The 26,953-nt window shown below is 35.7% G+C and overlaps 1 protein-coding gene across 4 annotated transcripts in view; it reads left to right on the top strand.

Annotated features, from left to right (window-relative positions):
- The window catches only part of JCHAIN (joining chain of multimeric IgA and IgM), a 41,717-nt gene extending 17,083 nt beyond the window's left edge, over positions 1-24,634 (top strand). For 3 of the 4 annotated variants that reach the window (XM_044388208.3, XM_044388207.3, XM_026510022.4), the window contains 4 exons: positions 18,026-18,119; positions 21,679-21,805; positions 22,984-23,064; positions 23,728-24,634. In XM_044388208.3, the coding sequence (XP_044244143.3) occupies positions 18,056-18,119; positions 21,679-21,805; positions 22,984-23,064; positions 23,728-23,932 (477 nt within the window). In that variant the 5' untranslated portion in view covers positions 18,026-18,055 and the 3' untranslated portion in view covers positions 23,933-24,634. Of the gene's footprint in view, positions 1-17,962; positions 18,120-21,678; positions 21,806-22,983; positions 23,065-23,727 lie in introns of those variants that run through there. The other variant, XM_057309834.1, reaches the window with a different exon arrangement.
- The last annotated feature ends 2,319 nt before the right edge of the window (positions 24,635-26,953 follow it).

Here is a 26,953-nt window from a genome sequence, read left to right as displayed (position 1 = left end):
ATATGGGAGATGGTATTAGGGGATTTACTGTATGATTAAATGTCAGGGGCAAGGAGTTACAGTGACTCCCAGGTTTTCTTGGGCAAATGAGTAGATGATAGTACCCCCCACTAAGATAGAAAACTCAGGAGGAAAGAGGTAGCAGGGTGAAGGAAACAGGGGAAAATAAACTTTGGACTTCAAAACTGCTGCATTTGAGGTGTCTGTGAAGAAGTTCAAGTGTTTAATGTCTATTGACGGCAGAATATATGAGACTGAAGCCTAGGAGAAATATTTAAACTAGAAAAGACATTTGGATGTCTTCAACATTCAATTGAAACATGGAACTATATTTGATATTTAATTGAAAACAGGCAAAATAAGGTTTGATTGTTTTTACCTAAGTAGCTAGCACGCATGAACTAGACCAGAAGGAATATGCTACTTGCTTGCCACTACAGTTACAGGACTGTCTATCTATCTCTCATCAAGTGTCAAACTTAAAAGGTTTAGGTTAATAAATGAGCTATAGGCAGTTAAACATATAATTTAAACCCATTAAAGTTTAAGACCTCTACATGTACCCTCTGAAACATACCACCACCACCACCACCACCACCAAGAAAATACATCTGAATAAACCTCCATGTGTGCTCAACTTGCATTTTTATCCTGTCCAACTGTTTTAATACTGGTCTGGGCTTTTTCCACTAGCTATTATCAATAACATTGAATATTTTGGGAGATACTAATTATGTATCAGGCACTGCATTAGGTATTTTAAGTACATTATCTTACTACAGTTTATCAACGAGAAGGGTACCATTATTATCCTCTTTTCACGGATGAGGCTCAGAAATGTGAAGTAATTTGCTCAAGGTTATATAACTGATAGTTAAACTCAAGTCTTGTCTCACACTGAAGCTGGTTTTTTAAAATAATTTTATTGTACTGGTCCCTAATCTATATTTTATCACTAATGAAAAACTTGTAGAACCCAGAGACCTACGCATTTCTGCTTCAATGTGTAATGAAAAACTTGGTCCCTCAGATTTATAGACTGAGATTGCTCAGAGATATAGTATCAAATGGCAGAAAAATATGAGAATGAGGAGGCATCATCCATATTTCATCCCTCCAGTTTTGTTTTGGCATAAATATAGTAGATGTGTTCAGAGTCTAGGCAAATATTCAAACAACATAAATAGAAGTTATTCAGGGATTTGTCTGCTGTTTCCTCATTGATTAATTTTGGGCAGATTTATTCTTTTTTTTCTTCTGTGATTTTGGTAAGATTGCTTATTTGCTGGAAATTATTTTCCTTCATCTTCTTTCTGTCTCTACACTGATTGCCATATCGGAGCTTTACTTCACACTGTGACTTCTAGCTACTACAATTAATGTTCTACTATACAATATTTAAAATAATAGTGAACACATTAGTGTTCACATAAATATTTCCTTTTGTATAAATGTAAACAACTGATAATATTCTGATTATATTTGAAAACTCGTTTCATGTTGTTAAGGAACTGAAGATATTTAATAATCAAGTATAATATAATTGTCTATACAAAATCACTATAACCAAATCATACGATAATGCTAAATTTACATCCACGTAAAATATTTTACTTTTGCACAGCATACAACATTGTACTAGATACTTAAGGGAAGATATGTTGAAACATATAAAACACATAGTCTCTGGATTTCTGTTGCCATATTGAACGTTCATTTCCTTGAATAGCCACGTTTTCTCTCAACTTCAAATTGTCGGTGTTATATTTTATCCTAAACCATATTCATCCCTTTTTTGCCTGACTTCTACTCATCTTTCAATCTCACCTAGATATGACTTCCTCTCGGAAGCTTTTCTTGACACTGCCTACCCTCTCCCACAACATCTGTGCTCCTTTGGCACGTTGTACTTTGTCATCATGTAAATATATGTTATCATTACCCAATAGACTGTTTACCCATCTGATCAAAGGTCAAACTTTACTTGTTCCCTTGTATCCCTGCCATGTAGAGTAGATGTCAAGAGATATTTGTTGAAAGAAAGAATAAATGAATGAATGACCATTTGAATTAAGGGCTAGGTAAGCAGCATTAGCCTCATAGACCACCTATACATATTCGCTATAATGGCAACTTTATTTCAGTGCCTTAAAGATAATTTTTTTAAAAAGATTTTTATTTTTAAGTAATCTCTCCATCCAATATGGGGCTCAAATTCACAACCCCAAGATCAAAAGTCACATGCTCCATTGATGGAGCCAGCCAGGTGCCCCTAAAGAGAAGTTTTTTTGAAAATAAAAATACATGGTTGCCTCAATTATACTAGGATATTATGAGCCAAAGTGATACCTATATTAATTTCTGGTTGGTGCTATAGTAAATTACCACAAACTTAGTGGCTTGTAACAATACACATTTATTATCCTTATGGTTCTGTAGGTTAGAATTCTGACATGGTTTCCTTGGGCCAAAATCAAGGTGTCAGCAGGGCTGTGTTCCTTCTGGAGGCTCTGGGGAGAAACTTTCCTTGCCTTTTCCAGCTTCTAGATGCTACCTGCATTCCCTGGCACATGGCTTTTTCCTTTAACTTCAAAGCCAGCAGTGCAGAATCTTCAAGCCCCTTTTTCACTCTTTCTCTGACTGTCCTACCTTCCTCTTTCCCTTATAAGGACCCATGTGATTACATTGGACCCACCTGGATAATCTAGGCTAGTCTCCTCATCTGAAGGTTAGCTGATTAGCAGCCAAAATTCCACCTGCAACTTATATTCCTCCTTGCCATGTAATGTAACATATTCATAGGTTCTGAGAATTAAGACATGGACATATCTTGGATGGGCCACTATTCTGCCAACCATTATACCTTAGTATTTATGTAATTCTGAAAGAAGATGCTGTCTTTTCTCAATATAAAAGAATAATAAAAACAGTTGCTAAAATAATTGAGTGTTTATATGTTGCAGGCATGTTCTAGGTGTTTTACAACCGTTGATTCTGTCAATCCCATGAAGTATGTACTACAGCTATGCTCATTTTTTAGATTAAGTGGAGGAAAATCGAGGTTAAATAACTTACTGAAGTCCCATTTGAACCCAGGCAGTCTGACTCCAGAGCCTTTGCTTTGTTCAGTAGGAAGACGGTAGATAGAGTAGTGTGTCTCTTAAAACATATGTTTACAGTGTAAAATATTATGTTGTTTTAGGTATTATATAAATCATTAAAATTGAAACATTTATAATATTGCAAATTTGGTTGGGAAATAATCAGTTATTGCATACCTTTTGGGCCAAAGCAGCTTATTTGAAACTCTGAGAGATACAAAATATTACTATGATTGTCTTGAAAGAATGCATTAGGTATTTTAAAAATAGTTGACTTAATATTCTCCATCATGAATTTATGCTTTCTTATTATTAAGGAAAACAGAAGTAGTGTGGAACTTATATATGATGTAAAAACTTATTTTCTCATCCATTTTTCTAACTGATTCTTTATAATTCTTTTTTGGTGTTTCCTCATATCCTGTTCTTTGGTGCCAATTGCTACTGTTCTTTATGAACCCCCCTGCATCTAGAAAGCATTAATTTAGTATAAGAGGTAAATTATACACAAATGAAGTGATAAAAATGTAAAGTAATATACTAACTCATGTAAAATGATATAAAGAGATTTAAGATGAGCAATGAAGTACGGAGAGTAGTGGAGTGAACAGAATGGGATGACATTATGGGGGAAGACTTATGAGAATTAATTTTGAAGATTTTAGGATTTTTGAAAAGAACCGGCAGAAAGGAAGAAGAAATTTATGGTGAGGAAAATGACAGAGTAAAAAAGATTCTGAAACAGGAATTAGCAAATCATATATAGGAAAAGGAAAGCAGACATATTTGAATAGAGCAGAGGCCTCCTCTGAAAATAGATTAGAATTTCCTAAAAGCAGCAAGGGACCAGACCACTGGAACTCATGAATTGAAAGGAGCATATTATTGTTTGAGGAGTTTCCTGGAAATTACCATGAAATCTAAACTGTTGGCTTTTTTTTAAATGGATTTTTGGAAATAGGCTGTTTATAAACTAGGACCTGCCAGAAAGTAGTGTGGTAAGAGGAAAGAGCTCTGCATAATAGTCAAACGACTGACATGTAATATCCCAAATAGCAGTTCTATGAAAAGCCACTGCAGGTGCAAGTTTATTTAAAAACAGACCACAACACAGGTGCAATTCTCCTTATAAACATTTAACCACAAAGATTACCCTAAAGTCTCTGTGGAAAGCCGTTGGAAAAAAGACAGTTCAGTTTTTTGTCTTAATTTTTATTTTTAAAAAGAATTTGGGATGAAGTTTCTTCCTCATATTTTGTGTTCTTTTTAAACTTAGTTTTTGCCTCCTGATATCTAAATATAAATTTTACATATACGTGATTAGATATAGGTCAATATTAAGAAATTCTGTATGCAGGAAGCAAAAATGTTTAGGATTAAAAAATGTCAATTAGAAGAAATTTCTCCATATAGATATGAAAAAAATATCAATGACTTGTAGTTTTGTGGAAGGTGAGTTGGACTGGAAGTTAGGAGGCCTACAATCCACCTTTAGCTTTAGGATGACTTAATTCTAAGATTCAAAATAGAGTCTAAATTTATACAATTCAATGGGAAAATATGTTACTCCTATAAAGAAGTGCATGGTATCATCTACTGTAGTTCTCCCCTTCACTCTGCTACAGTTCTAGGTATTTCCTCCCTGCTACTTAACCTGTCCAAGCTCTTTCCCTTCTTGGGCCTTTTACTTGCTGTTTCCTTTCTTTTTGGAGCAGTGTTTGTCTGCTTCTGTGGTAGGCAGAATAATGTCCCCTGCAAACACCCCTGCAAGTGCGTGCCCTAATCCCTAGAACCTGTGAATATGTTAACTGTTACATAGCAAAAGAGATTTTGCAGTTGTGGCTAAGGGTGTGGGCCTTAAAGTGGGGGAGTTTATCCTCAATTATCTGAATGGGCCCAATGTAATCACATGAGATCCTAAAAGCAGAGAACTTTCCCTAGCTGGAAGCAGGAGAGATGAGGTAAAAGCAGAGATCAAAGCAGGACTTGACCCACTATTGCTACCTTTAAAGATCAAGGAGGCCACTAGCCAGGGAATGGGAATGGGGACATCACCTCTAAAGCTTAAGGGACTGAATTTCTGCCAAAAACCTGAATGAGCTTAGAAGTAGATTCTCTGCCAGAACCTCAAGATAAGAGTCAGGCTCTCTCTCTTGGCAATCTGTTCCTAGCGTTTTTCTTTGGTCTCCTTCATTGTCTTGGCCAAAAGTTTAGCATATTCTGCAGGCCCGTCCTTACTTTTCTTAGTACGCTGTTTCTTCAGAGCAATATGCCGATGTTTGTGTTGGAGGGCACGTGTAGTAACAAGACCCTGAATTTTGGGCACTTTAATTCTAGGTTTCTCATCTTCTTTGTTTAGGGGCTTTATCACAACCTACTGGCGGACATCATCTTTTTAAGAGATTGAAAAGTTTGTGGGTTCTTCTAGCTATTTCGGGCTCCAGGCAATGAGGCACAGTCATATCAGTGAGTCTAGAAATACCCTTCTCCCCCTTTTTTACAATGATGAAGTTGAGAGCACTGAGACTGGCATCCACAATGCAACCCCAAACAGATTTGCCCTTTCTTTCTCTAGTCCTTCTTGGTTTGTAGCAGGAATTCCCCTAACTCAGCTGCAGGTGGACACAGCCATGGGTCAGGACACCCTGCTTCATGGGGAAGCCTTGTTTGTCATTACCACCACCCACTCAGACCATGTAATCCTTCCATTCTTCATCCAGAGTGTTAGCAGCAACTTCTGTGGCCATATCACCTCATAGTGGGTACAAAGTTTGCGTTCACTGTCCACTTCAATGAGTTTCTGACAGCCAGTGGCTGGGAAAGAGATGTTCAGCTTCAACCTAAAGTCGCCTACCACTTCCAGCGCACCATGAAAAAGAGCTGATAATGGTTCCTGATAAGTCAGTCTGTTCTTGTGGAATTGGGAAGAGTGTGCTCCACAGGAGCAATCCAGCCAGGACCATCTTGTAGGCAAGAATAGATTGCTAGTCAGATAAAAGGCTTTATTTAGCTCACTTTAGAAAACTCCCTCTTTAATCTTTGTGAATAACTTTATGTACAACAGATTTGTGGAACTCTGAGTGAATATAGGATATTTTGGGACTTTCAGGATGTTTAAAACTAGACTGGTTGCAATTATATGTTCATTACATTGTGTATATATACACATAAAGAGTTTTCTACTTTTGAATGCTTAATCATGCTTCACTTCTCTTGAAGATCATTTTTTGTCAGCTTGTCTTGGCTGAAGGCCCTTCCTCTGGTGCTAATATGATCTTCTTTATGTTTCTGGGTGATTCAAAAGTTACTTTTGTATTGTCTAGTGTGCCAAAGGTCTAGAAAGTAGAGATACGGTACATATAGATAAGGTATGAAGGCTGTGTTCCTGATGACCCTGTGATGTGCTTGAAATGCTGTGTTTTTGGAGCTGATTTGGACAATACTATTCATTACCAAAACTTGTTTTTCATATATAAAGTTCAAGGACAAATGGGAACAATGATTTGTTACACTGAATGCAGAATTTAATCCATTAAAAGGAAAATAAAGAGAGTCCAGCTACATCTTGGATTTAAAACCAAGAAGGCTATTAAAAAATATCATCATCCCTTTTAAGTGTTTAAATGGCAAGATGCCAGGATATCAAGGATCTTTTTATATTATGAAAAACTTTCAAGGGGAGAAATCACATGATATTAACGATAGAGGCTAAGGAGAGATTGATTACTTAAGATAAGTATTCTTACTATCCTTATGGATGACATGGAGAATTATAGTCTGTGTGATAGTATAGTATTATATGAATTAGCTTGAAATGAAGTGCTATACCCAAAATGTGCTTATTAATGGACTGGTGTTAGCTTAGAGGTGAGACTTCTGATGTATGCCAAAGAAGTCTGTCTTCAGAAGCCCTCAGTTTGTTTCCCAGAGTCCACAGTCTCTCATGGTTCATTCCCCCTTCTGTTTAGAGGGTGGGGGGGATTGGGATAGGCCGGTGATGGGTATTAAGGAGGGCACATATTGCATGGTGCACTGGGAGTTATACGCAAATAATGAATCATGGAACATTGCATCAAAAACTGGGGATATACTGTATGGTGACTAATATAACAAAATAAAAATTATTAAAAAAAAAGAAGTCTGTCTTCAGCACTAGCCCATTTAAAGTTTTTCTGAACAACTTAAATAAGGATTGTGATGGCATGTGTATCAAGTTTGTAGATGCTGTGAAGCTGAGAGAATTAACTAATGTGCTAGGTTTCAGAATCTGGACTTAAAAATAATCTAATAAGTTGTAATGTTGGTCTGAGATTAGTAAGATAAAACTTAAGGACCAATGCTAAATCTCATACCCAAATCCCAACTGTTTAAGTATTAAATTTGGGGAAGTTATTACTTTATAGAAGCGCTTATTTTTTAAAAGGGGAATTTAGTTGACTATAAAGTTGTTAGAAGCCAATACTGTAACATAGCTGCCAAAAGTGAGATACTGTTATCTTAAGTGGCATTTATTGAAAAATATTACTGTTCTGCTGTTTTATACCTGGTCAGATAACACTTGGACTACGGTATGCCTATCTGGAAACAACACTTAAAAAAGCAATATAAAGCCTGTTCAGAAAAGAGACTAACATTGCTAGGGACAGTTAAAATTAGAGACAGTTTTCAACTCCTTATGAAAATGTTCTCCATTCATCCTTTATTCAATCAATATATGTTAGGTATTCTTGTGCTTTGATCTTGGAAAACAGAAGTGAGCAACAAGACAATGCCGTTCTCAAGGAGCTTTTATTCTAATGAGGACAAAGATACTAAAACTAAATAAGAAATTCAAACTATGATAAATAGTATGAAGAAAATAAAATAGGGTAATATGACAGTGACTGGTGATTGGTTAGGATGATTTGCAACCAGGGAAATTCTCTCTGAGGCAATGACCCTTAACTTGAGACTTGAATGATTATGAGGGACCAGCCATGCAAAGATATGAAAAGTGTTTCATTCAGAGGGACCAAAAAGTCCAAAGGCCCTAAGTAAGTAGCTGGAGAGTGGTAAGTGAGGAAGAGAGTTATGGGAAATCAGGCAAGATAATGAGTTTGAATTTATTCTAAGTGTAATGAGAAACCAGTAGAGGTTTTGAATCAGATATAATCTAATTTATATTTTGAAAAGATCACCATCTGCTGGGTAGACGATGAATACTGGGCGTAAGACTGGATGTAGAGAAGAGTTTGAAGCAGTGAATAGTTTAATGAGTTATAAACATGAAATCATTTTTTCTCCAAATTATTGCTTCTAAATTACCATGATTAAATTTGTCTTTGCCTTTCCTTGACAATGTCTGAAGAGGATTCAATAATTTTTGAAATTTTCTATCATTAAATGTCTAATTTATTTTTTGAACCTAAAACAGGTCTAAAGAGTAATCTATTAAAAAAAAGTCTAGTTCAGTGTAAAACCTTATATCCCAAATTCACTTTTAATTTCAAATCTCCAATATTCAATTTGAAACAAGATGGAGTAATAGAGACCAGATTTACCCTCCCACCAGAAACAACTAAAAGAACCTGACAATCTTATGAAACAATGATTTTTAAGAGATTGGACATTAGGTGTAACAAAGGGTGTAATCTCTGAGAAACAGAAAACAAATGTGAAGATCTCTGCAATTTCCCCAGGTTCTTGCCTTGAGAGAGTTTCCAGGCCCTGGCTTCACTGCTGAAATCTGCCACACATTTAAAGAAAAAAATAATACTAATCTACACAAACTCCTCCAGCAAACTGGAGAGGAAAAGATACTGCTAAACTTACTCTATTGAGTCAGGATTATCCTGATAACAAAACCAGGCAAAGACATTATAAGAACAATTTCAGACCAATATCCTTTATGAGCATAAACGCAGAAATTCAAAGCAAAATTTTAACAAATTGAATCCATCAATTTATAAGAAGAATATTATATCATGAGTAAGTGGGGTTACCCCAGAAAGGCCAGGTAAATTTAACATTTAAAATCATTATAATTCACTGTATTAACAAACTACAAAATGAAAATCATGTGGTCATTTCAATAATCAGAGAAAAGCCATTTTAAAAAGTTCATTATCCATTTCCGGAAAAAAAAAACTCAGCAAACTAGGAATAGGAGGGAACTTCCTGAACTTGATAAAGAACATTCAAAGAAAACCTAACATCATACTTAAAAACTGAATCCTGAAGATGTGAACTTTTAATAGCTTTATTGAGATGTAATAGATACACAATGAAATGCACACATTTAAACTGTACGATAAATTTTGACATGTATGTACAGTCAGAAATTTGTAACCACCATCAAGATAATGAACATATATATCCTCCCCAAAAGTTTCCTTAGGCACCCTTGTAATCCTTCTTTTCCTCTCCTCTCTCCCTGTCCCTACTTTCCCAGGCAATCACTGATCTGCTTTCTGTCACTGTAGGTTTGTTTTCATTTTCTAGAATTATTTGTATTAAAACAATCATTTTTATTAAATTATAATTTTATTATAATTATTTAAATTAAATGATGTAATATATTATTTAATATAACACAAAATTTAATATAAATATATTAAGATATAATTTAAAATAATATTTAAAATGTGCTACTATATATTTTTATAATATATATTCAAGTTTTTTTTCTTTCAAGATTTTATTTAAGTTCAGCTTAGTTAACATAGTGCAGTATTTGTTTCAGGGGTAGAATTTTGTGATTCTCTACATGCATATAACACCCACTGCTTATTACAAGTGCTCTCCTTAATCCCCATCACCTATTTACTCCATACTCCCCCATCTCTCCTCCAGCAATCCTCAGATTTTTCCCTATAATTAAGAGTCTCTTATGGTTTGCCTCCTTCTCTGTTTTTTGTCTTATTTTATTTTTCCTTCCCTTCCCCTATGTTCATCTGTTTTGCTTCTTAAATATCACATATGAGTGAAATCATATGGTATTTGTCTTTCTCTGACTGACTTATTTTGCTTGTCATAATACTCTCTCGCTCCATCCACGTCATTGCAAATGGCAAGATTTCATACTTTTTGATGGCCGAGTAATATTCTATTGTGTATATACATCTTCTTTATCCATTCATCTGTCAATGGACATTTGGGCTCTTTCCATAATTTGGCTACTGTGGATAGTGCTGCTATAAACGTTGGGGTGCATGTCCCCCCTCAAATCACTATTTTTGTATCTTTTGGATAAATAACTAGTAGTGCAATTGCTGGGTCATAGGGTAGTTCTATTTTTAAATTTTGAGGAACCTCCGTACTGTTTTCCAGAGTGGCTGCACCAGCTTGCATTCCCACCAACAGTTTAAGAGGGTTCCCCTTTCTCTGCATCCTCACCAACATCTATTGTTTCCTGAGTTGTTAATTGAAGCCATTCTGACTGGTGTGAGGTGGTATCTCATTGTGGTTTTGATTTGTATTTCCCTGATGCCGAGTGATGTTGCACATTTTTTCATGTGTCAGTTAGCCATTTGTATGTCTTCTTTGGAGAAATGTTTATTCATGCTTTTCTGCCCATTTCTTAACTGGATTTTTTATTTTTTGGGTGTTGAGTTTGCTAAGTTCTTTATAGATTTTGGGTACTAACTCTTTATCCAATATGTCATTTGCAAATATCTTCTCCCATTCTGTAGGCTGCTTTTTAGGATTTTTTAAAAAGACTTAATTAATTAATTAATTTAGAGAGCCTCGTGAGCAGAGGGAGGAGCAGAGGGAGAGGGACAAGCAGGCTCTGTGCTCAGGCAGGAGCACAGATTCCACAACCCTGAGATCAGGACCCGAGCGGAAACCAAGAGTCAGATGCCCAACCGAGTCACCCAGGTGCCCTGGCTGGCTTTTAGTTTTGCTGATTGTTTCCTTTGCTGTGCAGAAGCTTTTTATCTTGATGAAGTCCCTATATTCAAACTCTCTCTCTCCCTCTCTCTCTTTCTCTCTCTCTATATATACATATATATAATATATAGAATCATGCAGTATGGATATTTAGGTTGCTTCCAGTTTTAGGCTATTACAAATAAAGCTAACAGTTCTTCCAAGTTTAGTCTTCCTTCCCTAAGTTAGTAAAACTCTGGTTGTATTTTTCTTTTCCAGCTTTATTAAGAAATAATTGGCATGTAACTGTTTAAGGTGTAAAATGTGATAATTTGATACAAATATATTGTGAAATGGTTACCACAGGAAGGTTAGTTAACATATCCTTCACCTCACATAATTATCATTGTTGTTGTTGTTGTTATGGTAAGAACATTAAAGTTCTCTAATAGCTGCTTTTAATTATATAATACCGTATTATTAACTATGGTCACCATGCTATACCTTACAGCTCCAGAGCTTATTCATCTTATAACTGGAAGTTTGTTTTTGTTTTTAATTTAAATTCAACTAGCCAACATATAGAACATTATTAGTTTCAGATGTAGAGTTCAGTAATTCATCAGCTGCATATAACACCCAGTGCTCATCACATCGTGTCCCCTCCTTAATGCCCATCATCCAGTTACCCCATCCCCCCACCTATCTCCCCTCCAGCAACCCTCAGTTTCTTTCCCATAGTCTCTCATGGTTTGTCTCCCTCTGATTTCTTCCCATTCCATTTTTCCCTCCCTTCCCCATGATCCTCCGGGCTGTTTCTTATATTCCTCACATGAGTGAAACTATATGATAATTGTCTTTCTCTGATTGACTTATTTCGATCAGCATAATACCCTCCAGTTCCATCCAGTTCAATTTATAAATGGTAAGATTTCATCCTTTCTGATGGCTGAGTAATATTCCATTGCGTGTGTGTGTGTGTGTGTGTGTGTGTGTGTGTGTGTGTATACCATAGCTTCTTTATCCATTCTTCCACTGATGGACATCTGGGCTGTTTCCATAGTTTGACTATTGTGGACATTGCTGCTATAAACATTGGGGAGCAGGTGCCCCTTTGGATCACTACATTTATTTCTTTGCGGTAAATACCGAGTAGTGCAAGGGGTAGCTCTGTGGGACTTCATCACAATAAAAAACTTTTGTACAACAAAAGAAACAGTCAACAAAACTAAAAGGCAACCTATGGAATGGGAGAAGAAATTTGCAAATGACATATCAGATAAAGGGCTAGTATCCAAGATCTATAAATAACTGGAAGTTTGTACACTTTGCCCAATATCTTCCCATTTTTTCCACCCCGCAGCCCCTGGAAACCAGTAATTCTACTCTCTGTTTCTATGAGATCAATGTTTTTAAATTCCACATATAAGTGAAATCAGTAAATGTTTTTGTCTGTCTAACTTATTTCACTTAGCACAATGCCCTTAAGGTCCATCTGTGTTGTCATAAATGGCAGGATTTCCCTCTTTTTTTATAGCTGAAAAATATTCCATCATATATATCACATTTTCTTTGTTCATTCCTGTGTTTATGGGCACTTGGGTTATTTTCTTGTCTTGGCTATCATGAATAATGCTGCAATGAACTTGGTGTGCAGATATCTTTTTGAGATAGTGGTTTAATTTCCTTTGGTATTCTTTTGGATATTACCCAGAAGTGGGGTTGCTGGATCATATTGTAGTTATATTTTAAACTTTTTGAAGAACATTCATACTGTTTTCCATAGTGGCTATACCAATTAACATTCCTGCCGGCAGTGCACAAGGGCTCCCTTTACTCCACATCCTCACCAACTTTTGTTATCTCTTGTCTTTTTGGTAATAGCTATTCCAACAGGTGTGAGGTAATATCTTATTGTGGTTTTGATTTGCATTTCCCTGATGATTAGTGATGTTGAGCACCTTTCATGTACATGTTAACCATTTGAATGTCTTCTTTGGAGAAATGTCTGTTCAAGTCCTCTGCCTATTTTTAAATTGGATTGTTCGGGTTTTTTGCTATGTGGTTGTATGAATTCCTTGTATCTTCTATAATGTTAATTTCTTATCAGATATATGGTTTGCAAATATTTTCTCCCATTCTGTAAATTGCATTTTAATTTTGTTCATTATTCCTTTTGCTGTGCAGAAGATTTTAGCTTGATGTAGTTCTAGTTGTTGATTTTTGCTTTTGTTGTTTATGCTTTTGGCGTCATATCCAAAAACTCATTGCCAAGGCTAATGTCAAGGAGCTTTTTCCACTATGCTTTTGTCTAGGAGTTTTATGGTTTCCGGTCTTATGTTTATGTCCTTAATCTATTTCAGTTTAATTTTTGTGAATGGTGGAAGATAGGGGTCCAGTTTCATTCTTTTGCATGTGAATATTCAGTTTTTTCAAAGCCATTTATTGAAAAGACTCTCCTTTTGCCATTGAATATTCTCGTCTCCCTTGTCAAATAATAATTAACCCTGTGTGTGCGAATTTATTTCTCAGCTCTAGATTCTGTTCCATTGGTCTGTGTATTTTTGTTTGTTTATTTGTTTTTTATTTTATATGTGTCTGTTTTTATGCCAGTACCATACTGTTTTGGTTATTATAGCTTTTTTTTAGACGTTTTCATTCATACCTTATAAGGGTCATATAGCATGAACACATATCAGTTGCTATGTTCCTACATGCCCAAAACCCAAGGAGAAACGTCCAGTTCTCCCATGAATGCTTTCCTCAAAGTAGACAGCTCCAGGTTGGGTTGCCTTTTCTGCAACTCAACAGGGAGTGACCAACATAATGATGATGGTTCTGATGATAATAACCACTACTAATGGAGTGCTTACCATATGCCAAGATCTTTTCTAACTTCTTTATATGTCATAATACATGTGAAGCTCCACAACAATCCTAAGAAATATGTATTGTTATTGTCCCCATTTTACAGACAGAGGTTAAATGAGTGTTCAAGGTTTGCCCATTTCACAGAGCTAGTAAATGATGAATTGGAAAATAAGCTCAAGCAGTCAGACTCAGAATCCTTTCTCTTAACTATTACGCTCTATTGCTTCTCAATTTCCCTTTTTTTCAGGGTCCCTGATTTCTTCGAATTATTTTCTTGAATCTCTCCCTCACTTGAATTTGTAGAGAAAAAAGCAACCTGTCCTTCCCTCCCCAAGAGTAAAGGGGGAAAGTCTCTTGCCATAAACACTACTATTTCCACAAAGCCAAGAGCTCCAGGGATGTCATTTCCCCTTTCCCTCCAAAGTTCTCTAAAGACTAGAGGAGAAAGCTCAGGAATGGGGGCAGGGAGTGGTTGATGGCCATAAGTTGAGTTCTGTTCTTCCTCCTGATAAGCCTTGGAGGAAATGTCTGACTCTCTTTAGAATTTGGGGTACTTAGCCATTCTTGTTTGTTAGTTGTGAGCCCTACTAGCCAGTTCTGGGGCAAAAGAAAAATAACTTTATGACTGAGGCTATTGTAGTAACCTAGGCTAGAGGATAGAGACTTGGACCAGGTGGCAGTGAAAATGGAGAAAATCAGATAAATTTGGGATATATTCTTGAAATAAAACCAACAGGATATGGTGGTAAACTGAATATGGGGGAGAAGAAAACAAAGGAATCAAAGAAGAGGATTTGGTTTGAACAACTAAGTGGATATACTGAGATAAGGAAGACTAGAAATAGGAAAAGATCAGATTGGAAGTGTGAGGGTGGCTTGATTGTCAAGAGTACTGTTTTGCCTGGTTAAGTTTTGGAAACCTGTTAAACAGACAAGTGGAGATATGAAATAGAAAGTTGGATGTAGGAGTTTGGAGCTCACCAGTCAAGGTAAAGTCTAGAATTATGCACTTGAAAGTTACAGCATGTCCTGTAGTCAAAGCCATGGGATCAGATAAAGTTAATTAAGGTGAGGACGAGAGAAAAGAGAAGGCTGAGGATCAAACCTCAATATTCACGGGAAAATTCAGCAAGAGACTGAGAAGGAGTCACCAATGAGGTAGGAGCAAAACAAGGAGAGCATCTTTTGTGTCCCAAGAGAATAAAGTCTTTGTCATTATTTGAATATCCCAAGTATATAATAAGCTGTGTCCAGAGGAAGTGAAGCATCGACCTGTTGGTTTTTAAGCAAATGCTGAACTCAGACTGTCTGCTGTATAGGAAATTGAAACAAAACTTGAGTGGGAGTAAAGAAGGTGAGACTAAATTACTTTAGGATCTCTTTCATCCGGATGAGTCTATCACTGAAACTTTTACTGTAAGAATCTTATTATATATGAATGTAGAAAAATAAACCATTTTGGGGAAGAATTTAGAACAATGTGGCTAAGCTCCCAGTAACTTAACTAACTTGCATAGTAGAAAGTGTTCTACTATTCACATTTTACATTTTTTGGTGGGAAGAACATAACTAAAACTCGAGATGAAATGGGTATAAAGGTTAAACCAGGACCTGTTATTTATATATAATTGATTAGTGCTAAAAAGATAATGAAACAATTCACCTATAGCACAGAATTATAAAAATAGAAGCTTCAGCTAAGTTGTTTTCAATGTAAGCCTATTTATTTTTTAAAAATTACCTTTATTAACCTCTTGATCTTCTGTAAATAGATAATACTGCTAGTTATCACCCTCCCCCCGCCATGCTTCTAGTGTATGAATTTTCAAACTTTACTGTACATTAGACTCAACTGGAAGGCTTTCTATAAATACACGTTCCAAGGTCACATCTGCAGAAATTCTGATTGGGTGTAGCCAGGAAATCCATATTTTGAGTAGTACTCCAGATGGTTCTAGGGAAAATAATCCCTGGACCACACTGGGCAATACACTGGTCCTGATCCTATATTGCAGGTATAGGTAACTCTCTTCTGGTGGCAAATGTGCCACTTGGGTCTCTACCCCTTATTTTTATTGAGTAATCTATTTTATTTTATTTATTTTTTTCTCTTTTAGATGCATAGTTTACATCATAGAAATACAAAACTGTAAGATTGAAAGGATAGAAACATCAAATATAGAGATTTTCTTTAGCTTAGTAATTACAAATCAACTTAATATTTGCTTTTATAAAAATTAAGCTTTGGGGGAAACTTCTTGTCCCCAAGGATTTATCCAACTTGCTTTGGGGAGGAAATCTAGACTTGAGTTTATTTTCAAGGAAATAATGACTTTTAAAAAAAGTATCCAGAGGTGCCTGGGTGGCTCAGTTGTTAAGCGTCCGCCTGGGGCTCAGGGCGTGATCCCCCAGTCCTGGGATTGAGCCCCACATGGGGCTCCTTCGCTGGGAGCCTGCTTCTTCCTCTCCCACTCCCCCTGCTGTGTTCCCTCCTCGCTGGCTGTCTTTCTGTCTGTCAAATAAATAAATAAAATCTTAAAAAAAAAAAGTATCCAGCTAACTTCTAATTACTGTTTTGGAGTGAATGAATAAATCAGTTATTTAGAAACTACAGTTAGAGGTGAGGAGCTCTTAAGTGTTGATACTTGTTTTGACATCCTGCCCATACACTAAAATAATGTGTTTTCAGATTTGTTTTCTTTCCCCCAATAGATACAATTGTTCATGTGAATCTAGTATGTTTTTCTTTTTCTTTTTTTTTAGATTTTATTTATTTATTTGACACAGAGAGAGAGACAGACAGCGAGAGAGGGAACACAGCAGGGGGAGTGGGAGAGGAAGAAGCAGGCTCCCAGCGGAGCATGGAGCCCGATGCCAGGCTCTATCCCAGGACCCCGGGATCACGCCCTGAGCCCAAGGCAGACGCTTAACGACTGAGCCACCCAGTCACCCCATCTAGAATGTTTTTCTTAACCCCAAGTAGTTTCTAAGTCCTATGATAGTAGAAATTAAAATGAGAGTAAAATTTGATAGTACAGTAATATTATATGTTCTAGTGTCTGGCACTTTGTTCATGTTAGACATTCAGTTATGTGCCAGCCTTTAATAATTAGTTTTCATTCTGCCCCCTTTTGCTGTTAGCTATGAAATCTGCTTGCCTACTTATGATCCTGAAGCATTTCTTTAGTGCCTCTCAAAATTCTAGGAGACCCTTAAAAAATTAGAGAACTGAGAACCAAAAGTAACATATTTGATGTTATATATATATATATATACACACACATATATATATGTGTGTATATATATATATATGTTCTTGGAACCAACCCTGCCTAAGAGACAGGAAATTCTAACATGTTGTGGCAGAGGGTAGGGGGATGCCCTGTCCAAAAGCTCAGGGCTTTGTTTACTTGTTTGTTTGTTTGCTTACTTGCTTTTTGACACTAATTAATGACAAAAACTTACAGAAATACTGCAGTGATCCAGTTTTCTGTTGAGGCATCTCAAATGAAAATCATTTCATGGGTTTATAATTCCGAAAGCTGTTACTAGATTATCAAACACAAGGTCTGCCTTAATGCTATCAAATTAAACCATGATAACTTATACATCTAGTCTCTGTTTCAAATTCCAATTTTATGTTTGAGTTTATAAAATAACTGAAAGCAATTGGATTATGTATATTTTATGTATGTCATGTATAATATGTATATTTAAATCTGGTAACTTGGTTAATTAAGGACTAGGAGAAAAAGTTGACTTAAGGTACAGTTGGGACCTTAAAAGGCTTTAATTAATTTCTCTTCCTTCTCTTCCCTTCATTTACTGTTCTAGGTACAACAAATGTCACGTATTTGATTTGAAAACTTTATTATCTAGGAAATGAAGTTGAGAACCCCTATTTAAACATTCTTAACGTACTCCTGACTTGAAGTTATTATTAATCTTCATGTTTAATTTTATAGAGTAAATGTAAAATAAAGAGTTACTGCATCAAAGCATGGCTTTTGGGGGGATACTTTGGAGGAAAATACAGAAATCGGAGACATACATCTCTGTCCAGTGCAGCATTTAAATTTCTGACTCCAACCGCAGTTGTGATTGTTTTTAGTTTGTTAGCTGCCTGGAGTGTTATTTTAAGAAAGCAGAAGCACCATCATTTGCACACTCCTTACAGATCACACACCTTAACCCTGACTTTTTAGCTTCAGTTTCTCAAAAGACGTGAAGTCAAGATGAAGAACCATTTGCTTTTCTGGGGAGTCCTAGCCATTTTTGTTAAAGCTGTTCTTGTGACAGGTATGTGGTATTCTGAAAATTAACCCACGTAGAAGGAAAAATGTAATACAGATCTGCTCTTCAGATGTAAACGTTTATGTTTGTGCTTTGGTTAGCTAGCTAGCTGGCCACATTTTCTAACATGCCTTAGTCTTTATATGGGCAGTGATCTTTATGCAGAGAAAACTCATTGTAATTCTTTTTATTCTTTTTTTTCCTCTTAGTTGTTTGCATTCTATAACTTAGAGAATAAGAAAATATAATTTCTGGAAAGTATTGATAGCTATACTTATATAAACACTCATTTTGAATCTTGAAAATCAGTAATCCTCTCCTTGAGTATCTTAAATGAATAATCTGGAGAAATGAAGTAATAATTACTATAACTACAATATGGGATGCATTGGGATTTTACTTCCCCAGAGAGACTGATGTTAGTTCTAACAACGTTCCTGGATCTGAGCCTACAGATTTAGTATGACACTTTAACAATGTTTGATGTTATACAGGTTGCCTATGACTTGATGGCGTAACTTTGGTTATTTTGTTTACTAACCTTTCAAACTACTGTAGAAAATGGAATACGCTCTGAATATAGATGTAATAATTTTCATCTAGAAGGGTAATGAGTTAGAAGTGATAGAATTTGGCCTGATTGTTTCTAACACTTACTGAGCTTATTTCAGAACAGGGTATGTTGTAATTAAGAGTAGTCATTTTACATATACTTTTATACTAATTTAGCATTAGAAATAATGCATTTCTAATAATATTTAAACACAAAGATAGTAGTATTAAAACATGTACAGTTTATGTATCTCTCTATATATAAATAGATATTTATGAACATGTTTGTATACCTGTAAACATATATGAAAACATATATAAAAGATCTATCACTGAGTACATACTATTTTCCAGGCATTATGCTGACTGCTTTACACATACTATTCCATTTAATTCTCACAGTAACCACTTGAGGATAGATACTATTAATACTTCTAACATATAGTTGAGTCCACTGAGATTTAGAGAGGCGAAATAACTTACCTACAGTCACACAGCAAACCTGTAGAACCCAGGCCATCTGACCCTATAGCCCACACTCCTCACTTCTCTCGTATTCTGCCAGTATTAGAGAATCACCTTTTAGTATACTCACTATGTTCATATCTTGTATGTGTTGTTAAGTATATTTTCTTATTTGTTTGAACTGAATTAAATTTAACAAATATTTACTAAGCACCTGCTATGTCTCAGGTATTCTTGGAATAAAGCAAGGCACAATCTATAACACAGGTTTATTTGGAAAAATATTACCTGTAAGTGAGAATGTTAGAAGCTTTTAAGTCTTGGTGAATTGCCTGTGTTTGTACATTTCCTGGTAGATATATTAGACTGCCTAATATTTTTATATAATAACAGTAAAGGGTAATAAAAATTAATAGTTTTTTCCTAGGTTTCTGGTAAGAAAATAAATTATATACTATAAATAAAATATAGAAATTTTCTATTTAAGACTTTAATAGTCAAATCACTCAACTCAATCTGTATTTTTGATCATGCATTACACATTCATTTGCATTTTATTGAGAAAAACATTTAATAAAATAAGACAAAATCAGAGAGGGAAACAAACCATAAGAGACTCTTACTATAGGAAACAAACTGAAGGTTGCTGAAGGGGTGGTGGGTAGGAGGATGGGGTAACTGAGTGATGGGCATTAAGGAGGGCACTTGAAGTAATGAACGCTGGGTGTTATACGCAACTGATGAATCACTAAATTCTATCTCTGAAACTAATAATTCACTATATGTTAATTAATCGAATTTAAATTAAAAAAGAAAAAAGAAAGATTTAAAAGTCATGAATATAGGAGCAGGGGAGAGGACACATTTAAGTCATCTTATTCTTTTCAAAATGTTAAAAAGAGTTATTATCTTGAATTCATAATGTTTCTTCTCCAATGCTCTACAGACTTTTATCAGAAGATGTATTAAGAAGTTATGAGTAATGCCATAATAATGCATTGTAAAGTACTTCTAACAATTAGAAGTACAAAACAATGGTCTTAAATGTTTTTGTAATGACTGTTATCATCAAGACTAAAATACAATTATGTCCTCTGTGCTTTGGGACACCTCTGAAATAATTAGGCTTCCAGTTACAATTATATCTATCCTAATCATTTAACCTTTGTAACTTGAATTAATGTGCTAAATATTTTTTTCAAGTTGAGGCTTACTGGGAGGAAATTTTAAAGGTCATTTAGTTAAAATTATAGAAATAAAAACCATATTTAATGGGTTAATTTTATGGTAGTGGGTTATAAGTTTGTTTGTTTTAAGTACCCTACATTGAGTAAAAGCTAACACCGGTAAATTCTATCAAATTCGGTGTTCTGGTTGGGAAATTGTACTATAGTTTTGCAGGATGTTACCACTGGGACAAACTGGGTAAAATGTACATGGATTCTATCTCTAGTATTTATTATGACTGTATGTGAATTTATAATGATCTAAAAATATTTAATTTAAAAACAAGACAAAACAAAAACATATCAAACATCATTATTATTTAATTAGCACTATTAAATTAAGTTGTTATTGATTCTTCAAATGCCTGTTAACTGATCTAAGTCCAGATAATAAGAAATTTTCTTTGTTTATTTCTTGCAACACTTACCAGACCTCTTTGTCCAATATTCAGATTAGACAATAAATGTTGATACTCAGAGTTAAGGCTTTAATGGTCATCTGTGTATCCATTCACTTACTATTTTTTCTATAAACGGCATATTATATTAAATACAACTTACATCTCACAATATTTTCTAAATTGTTTTTGCAAATTCATAGCACTTTACATCTATATATGCCATATCTTTTAAAATAATTCTTATAAGAAATTTTAATAAATATAACATTTTATTTGATTGAATCATATGCCATGATAACCTGATTGCTATAAAAAGAAGAATATAATTAAGTTTTTGAAAATTATAGTAGAGAATATTCAAAAGTCTCACAAAGTAGAGTTATCTTGGGGAAAATGTGCCTGTTCTTAACTCTAATCCAATCTAAAGGAGAAAAAATATATATATATAAATAGGTGTTCAGGAAGGATGTGACACTTCAAACCAGGACTTATAAAGTCCAATGTTATTTTTTGTTCACTTTTGAATAATTACTTTGGTCTGAGAGAAATCTAGTCTAGATTTTTGATTTCTGTATCATGTAGTCATTTGGCACTGATTTTTACGAGGCTACATTATTCAGAGAGCTGTGCCTCTATTCGTTTTCAATGAAAACTAGAATTCTTTAGCCCAGGCTCCCACAGACTGGGCCAAAGGGAAAAGAAAACAGTTTGTTTGGAGTGCATTTGGATTTTGGATTTCCTTCACAATGCTGTGAGATTCCGCTTAGCATTTTAGACTAGGAAAGAGGACAAAAATGGAGAAAGCTGAAATGATCAACCGTAAAACTTAGTTTTTCTACTGGAGAAAAGATAAATTAACTCCATAAAAGTATAGAAACAGAACTTTCCCCTTTTTCTTCTTAATATGTTTTATCTTTCAAGCCCAAGATGAAGATGGAAGGACTGTTCTTGTTGACAACAAATGTCAGTGTGCCCGGATTACTTCCAGGATCATCCCTTCTCCCGAAGATCCTAATGAAGACATTGTGGAGAGAAACATCAGAATTATGTATGTGGCACTTTCAATTTCTTTTTTTTTGTGTGTTGTAAGCAAAGATACTTTCTGATATTAGCCATTGTTTGAATGTATTGACTGTAGTACCTATGTCTCTACTCCCCTTTTTTTTTTTTTTTTAAGAGAGAGAGAGAGCAGGGCGCAGAGAAGGGCAGAGGGAGAGGGAGAGAGAGAATCTCCATGCTGGGCATGGAGCCTGATGCAGGGTTCTATCTCACAAACCTAAAATCATGACCTGAGCGGAAATCAAGAGTTGGTCACTTAACCAATGGAGCCACACAGGCGCCCCCCCACCCCTCTTTTCGATGTGTAGCACTTACATGAATCTGTTTCCATAGATAATTATGTATGTATGTATGTATATATACACATAGACTTTATGTGAGGATTAAATATGCTAAGTGGACAAAATTAAGTATGCTAATGGACAAAAGCATCTAAGATAGTGTTTGAAAACCCACAGTAGATACTCATACATGTTTATTATCTTATCTTTCTCATTATTTAAAGCTTTTTCTGATATTACTAGAGCCTTCACAATCTAATAAAGAATAGATTCATTCATTTGGCAAACATTTATTGAGGGCTACTGAATGCCATTGAGGATTGGAGCTGGTGATACAACAATTTATATAAAACACAGTCCATGCTGTCAAATAATTTACAGTCTAGTAGGGAACTTTAAACTGTTTAAAAAGCAATTACAATACAGTATTGTAAATGCTATGACAGGAATAAGCACAAGATGGGAAATGTTTTTTTTTTTTTTTTTTACAATTTTTATTTATTTATTTGACAGAGAGAGACAGCCAGCGAGAGAGGGAACACAAGCAGGGGGAGTGGGAGAGGAAGAAGCAGGCTCCCAGCGGAGGAGCCTGATGTGGGGCTCGATCCCAGAACCCTGGGATCATGCCCTGAGCTTCCGAAGGCAGACGCTTAACGACTGAGCCACCCAGGCACCCCAAGATGGGAAATGTTTAAAATATAGCAAATTACTGTGAAATCTGAGTAAAGAGTGTTACTGTAGAGTGATTTTAGAGTGTTATAGAGTGCTAAATGTACTAAATTCCTGATGAAATTGTAAGTACCATCCCAGCAATATACCTATTACCAAAAATAGCAATATCTGCTAGTGTCATTATTTTGATTTATTTTCTTTTTTTTTTTTTTAGTGTTCCTCTGAACAACCGGGAGAATATCTCTGATCCCACCTCACCAGTGAGAACCAAATTTGTGTACCATTTGTCTGACCTGTAAGAGATTTTCTTTCATGCTAATATAGATATGGAAGTTAATAACTTTAAACTTGTTAGTAGGAATGTTTCTGAAAATATGGGGTATAAACATTTACCAATATAATTTGAGCTTTTGAATACATTAATTTCTATGTTAGTTATTGGATATCATAAATTTATAAGACTTTATCACAGGTAAAAGTTAGCTATGAATTCATTTTAAATAAGAAATTACTGCCATTAGTACAGAAGGGCCAATTTGTCTTAATGGTTAAATAATTGGATTTCAGACATACTAACATGGAGGTGTTTCTTTGGAAGCTATGGAATCCAACATCAAACAATTTCTTTTTCTTAAAAATATTCTGCCTTCCTTGTCACTATAAAGAACTTGTTTAATCCCAGTATAGAGGTGGGAACAAACCTAAGAGAGTAGAAGTTGCTGTATGGTATAGACGAAACAATCATATTATCATATCGTTAATTGTATTGTTCACTTTCAACTAATTTTTATATATTAAAGGTTGAAAAATCCCATTAACTATTCCGTATTGTAGAGTAGCTGAGGTCTGAAAGGAGTTACAAGCAAGAGCTAGCTAATTTTGGACAGAAACTAATAGTTACTCAGATTCTGAGACAACATTTGATGGGGATTGTCTAATGAATATTTTTATTTTTCAGCTGTAAAAAATGTGATCCTGTAGAAGTGGAGCTGGGTAATCAAATAGTTATTGCCTCCCAGAGCAATCTCTGTGATGAAGACAGTGAGACCTGCTACACTTACGACAGAAACAAGTGCTATACAAATCGGGTGCCATTTACATATGGCGGTCAGACCAGAATGGTGGAAACAGCCTTGACCCCGGATTCCTGCTACCCTGACTAGTTAAGTCATTGCTGACTGCACAGCTCCTTTTCTTGAAAGGCTCTTCATTTTGATCCAGAAAGTTAATATATTTACTACCAATGAATTTGAAATAGTGATTTTTTTTGTTAATATAAAACTACCCACAAATAGAAATAGTAACATTATTTTTATTGAAATTATTTTTCAACTCTATGTTCTCAAAGTATTGAAATCTCTCCTAATCCTTGCCCGAAGGGGTATACTACCTTAAGAATACAATTCCTAGCATTTAAAAATAGACAAGAGGAGAAAATTTCACTTTTTTTTTTTTTTTTTGGTCTTGCCTTGGAGAGCCAGAGCTTTTGCACCTTCTGCACTATTCTCTTTTTAAAAAGTATTACTGTGCAGAGAAAATTTATATGTAAACATAGGTCAGTTACATGTCTTCACTAGAAAATTGGAAAACATGTTTTGGAAATATTTGCAAAAATAATTTAAAATGGGACCTCCATTTATGAGACCAATGAGCCGAAAGTGACATAATTAAATGCATAATTGAAAAATATATTTTGACATAGTACAGATTTGGTGGCAGATGATACAGACTTTTTTTTTGATAATCAAGATAGTGTAAGAAATTCCCATTGGAAATCATCTGTGTTGTAACTGAATCTAATGAAATATGTATCCAAAATATGTATTCTCTAGCACAGCTTGTACAATTAAATAGATTCATAAGCATATACCCGTGTGAGATAATTTATTGAAAAGTTTACCCGTGTTAACTTTGCTGCATGTAAGGTAAAATATAATTTATTACTGATGAGTAGTTTATAAGTATGGTATAATTATGCATTAATCGCTGAATTCATACATGTACATATTTGAAGTAGCTTTGTCATTTAAAGCTAAAATTAAATTAAGAGGCAAGGTCCCTCTTGACAAACATAATGTTTATCATGGCGCATAAAACTTCTTATGGCGGAAAGCCAAGGCCAACTGACATACATATCCAAGGGTTCTGTGGAAAGTACATGCTGACTCTGGATTTAAAGCAACGGGAGGCTGATTAGTAAAAGTCAGTTTCCTGAAGAGGCATTTTTCTGTTGTTGTTGTTTTTTTTAATGGTAACAGTAATTTTTCATAACTTCCATATAACTGATTATTCAGTGTTGGTTTGTTGTTGTTTTTTGGCAGGGGGATAAAGCTGGGACATGCTCATGCTTCAGTAAGAATCAATTTTGATGCACTAAAGACACATTATTCTTGACTAATCTAGTGCGTGGTTTTAGCCAAGTTTTTGAATTTTATTTAATCAGTAAACATTTATTAAATATTTATCACATGCGAGGAACTGTGCTACAATTGTTGGTGATTCAGCTGTGATAAGTGCCCTCAAAACAGTCAACACCACTCACTCCCTAGACATCTGGTCAGTTGTCATCTTCTCATGAAGCTCACCCTGTTTTTAAAAATTGCAAACTCTAGGGACGCCTGGGTGGCTCAGTTGGTTAAGTGTCTGCCTTTGGCTCAGGTCATGCTGGATCAAGCCCCATGTCAGGCTCCTTGCTCAGTGGGGAGCCTTCTTCTCCCTCTGCTTCTGTCACTCCCCCTGCTTGTGCTCTCTCTCTTTGCAAATAAATAAATTAAAATTAAAAAAAAACCTGCAAACTGTATTTCCTTATCCTGGTTCATTTCTCCCCGTGTACTTATCACCCTCTAGTGGACTATATAATTTACTTATTTATCATTCTATGGTTTCTCTCCCCCACTAGAGTATAAAGTCTACAAGGGCAGGCATTTTTATTTTGCCCAGTGATGTATCCCCAGCACCCAGAACAGTCCCTGGCACATTGAGGTGCTCAATACATATTTGTTGAATGCATGAACATGAATCCAGCTTACTTGAGGAGACAAGACATATGCATAAATAATGACAATCATTTGACAGAATCATAAAAGCAAACAAATAGGGTCCAAAGTGTTACGAGAATTTATGGGGGACTTCCTGTTGGGGAACGTGATCAAAAAAGATGTGACCACTGATTGACCCATGAGCTGGACTCAGGCACTTAGAGGTTTCTCTCCCCCTCCCCTGTCTTTGGAATGTGGGTTCTGCTAGCCTTTCTCGCTCCTGGAGGCTGCTGTAAGGACATCTCCTTGAGATAGTAATGTGGTGTTGAAAACACCTGCATGGTATACATGCCTGAGCCCAGTTAAGGCCTCTTTATAAGATTTTAAGATTTGGTAGGCAGGTGTGGGGATCCATTCATCCTGTTGCCGCCCAAGACAAGCCTCGTATGTAAGTTCCCTTCGTTATTATAAAAATTGCCACCTACCACCATGGAGTGGCCTGCTTTTTTGGTCTCTCCCTGACCTCTGTGTCAAGGGGCTAGTTTCAGATTATACCAGGGAAGTTCCTAAGAGGCCTGTGAAACTACATTTCTGCCCTCCCCCGCCCCCAGTTCTATCGAGATATAATTGACATATAACACTGTATAAGTTAAGATGTACAGCGTAATGACTTTGTATACGTATCTATTGTGAAAAGATTACTACGATAAGTTTAGTTAACATCCGTCACCTCATGCAGTCACAGAAATTTTTTTTCCTCTGTGATGAGGATTTTTAGGGAAGACTCTGTAGAGGGTCCTCTGCTCTTTCCGCATCCTTGCTTTAGTTTTTCTGCATACTCAATAGAGAACATTTTTGGGGGACACCGGGGTGGCTCAGTCAGTTAAGCGTCTGTCTTATGCTCAGGTCATGATCCCAGGGTCTTGGGATCGAGTCCTGCAATGGGCTCCTTCCTCAGCGGGGAGCCTGCTTCTCCCTCTGCCTGCCGCTCCCCCTGCTTGTGCTCTCTCTCTTTCTTTCTGACAAATAAACATATACAATCTTAAAAAAAAAAAGCAAGCATTTTTGGCTATTGTGGACATTGCTGCCATAAGAGACTCTTAACCAAAGGAAACAAACTGAGGGTTGCTGGAGGGGAGGGGAGGTGGGGGATGGGGAAACTGGGTGATGGGTGTTAAGAAGGGCACATGATGTAATAAGTACTGG

This window comes from Ursus arctos, unplaced genomic scaffold (genome assembly GCF_023065955.2).
Source record: "Ursus arctos isolate Adak ecotype North America unplaced genomic scaffold, UrsArc2.0 scaffold_9, whole genome shotgun sequence".
Lineage (NCBI taxonomy): Eukaryota > Metazoa > Chordata > Mammalia > Carnivora > Ursidae > Ursus > Ursus arctos.
The sequence above is the reverse complement of the archived record's forward strand: the minus strand, read 5'-3'. Positions and strand labels throughout refer to the sequence as shown.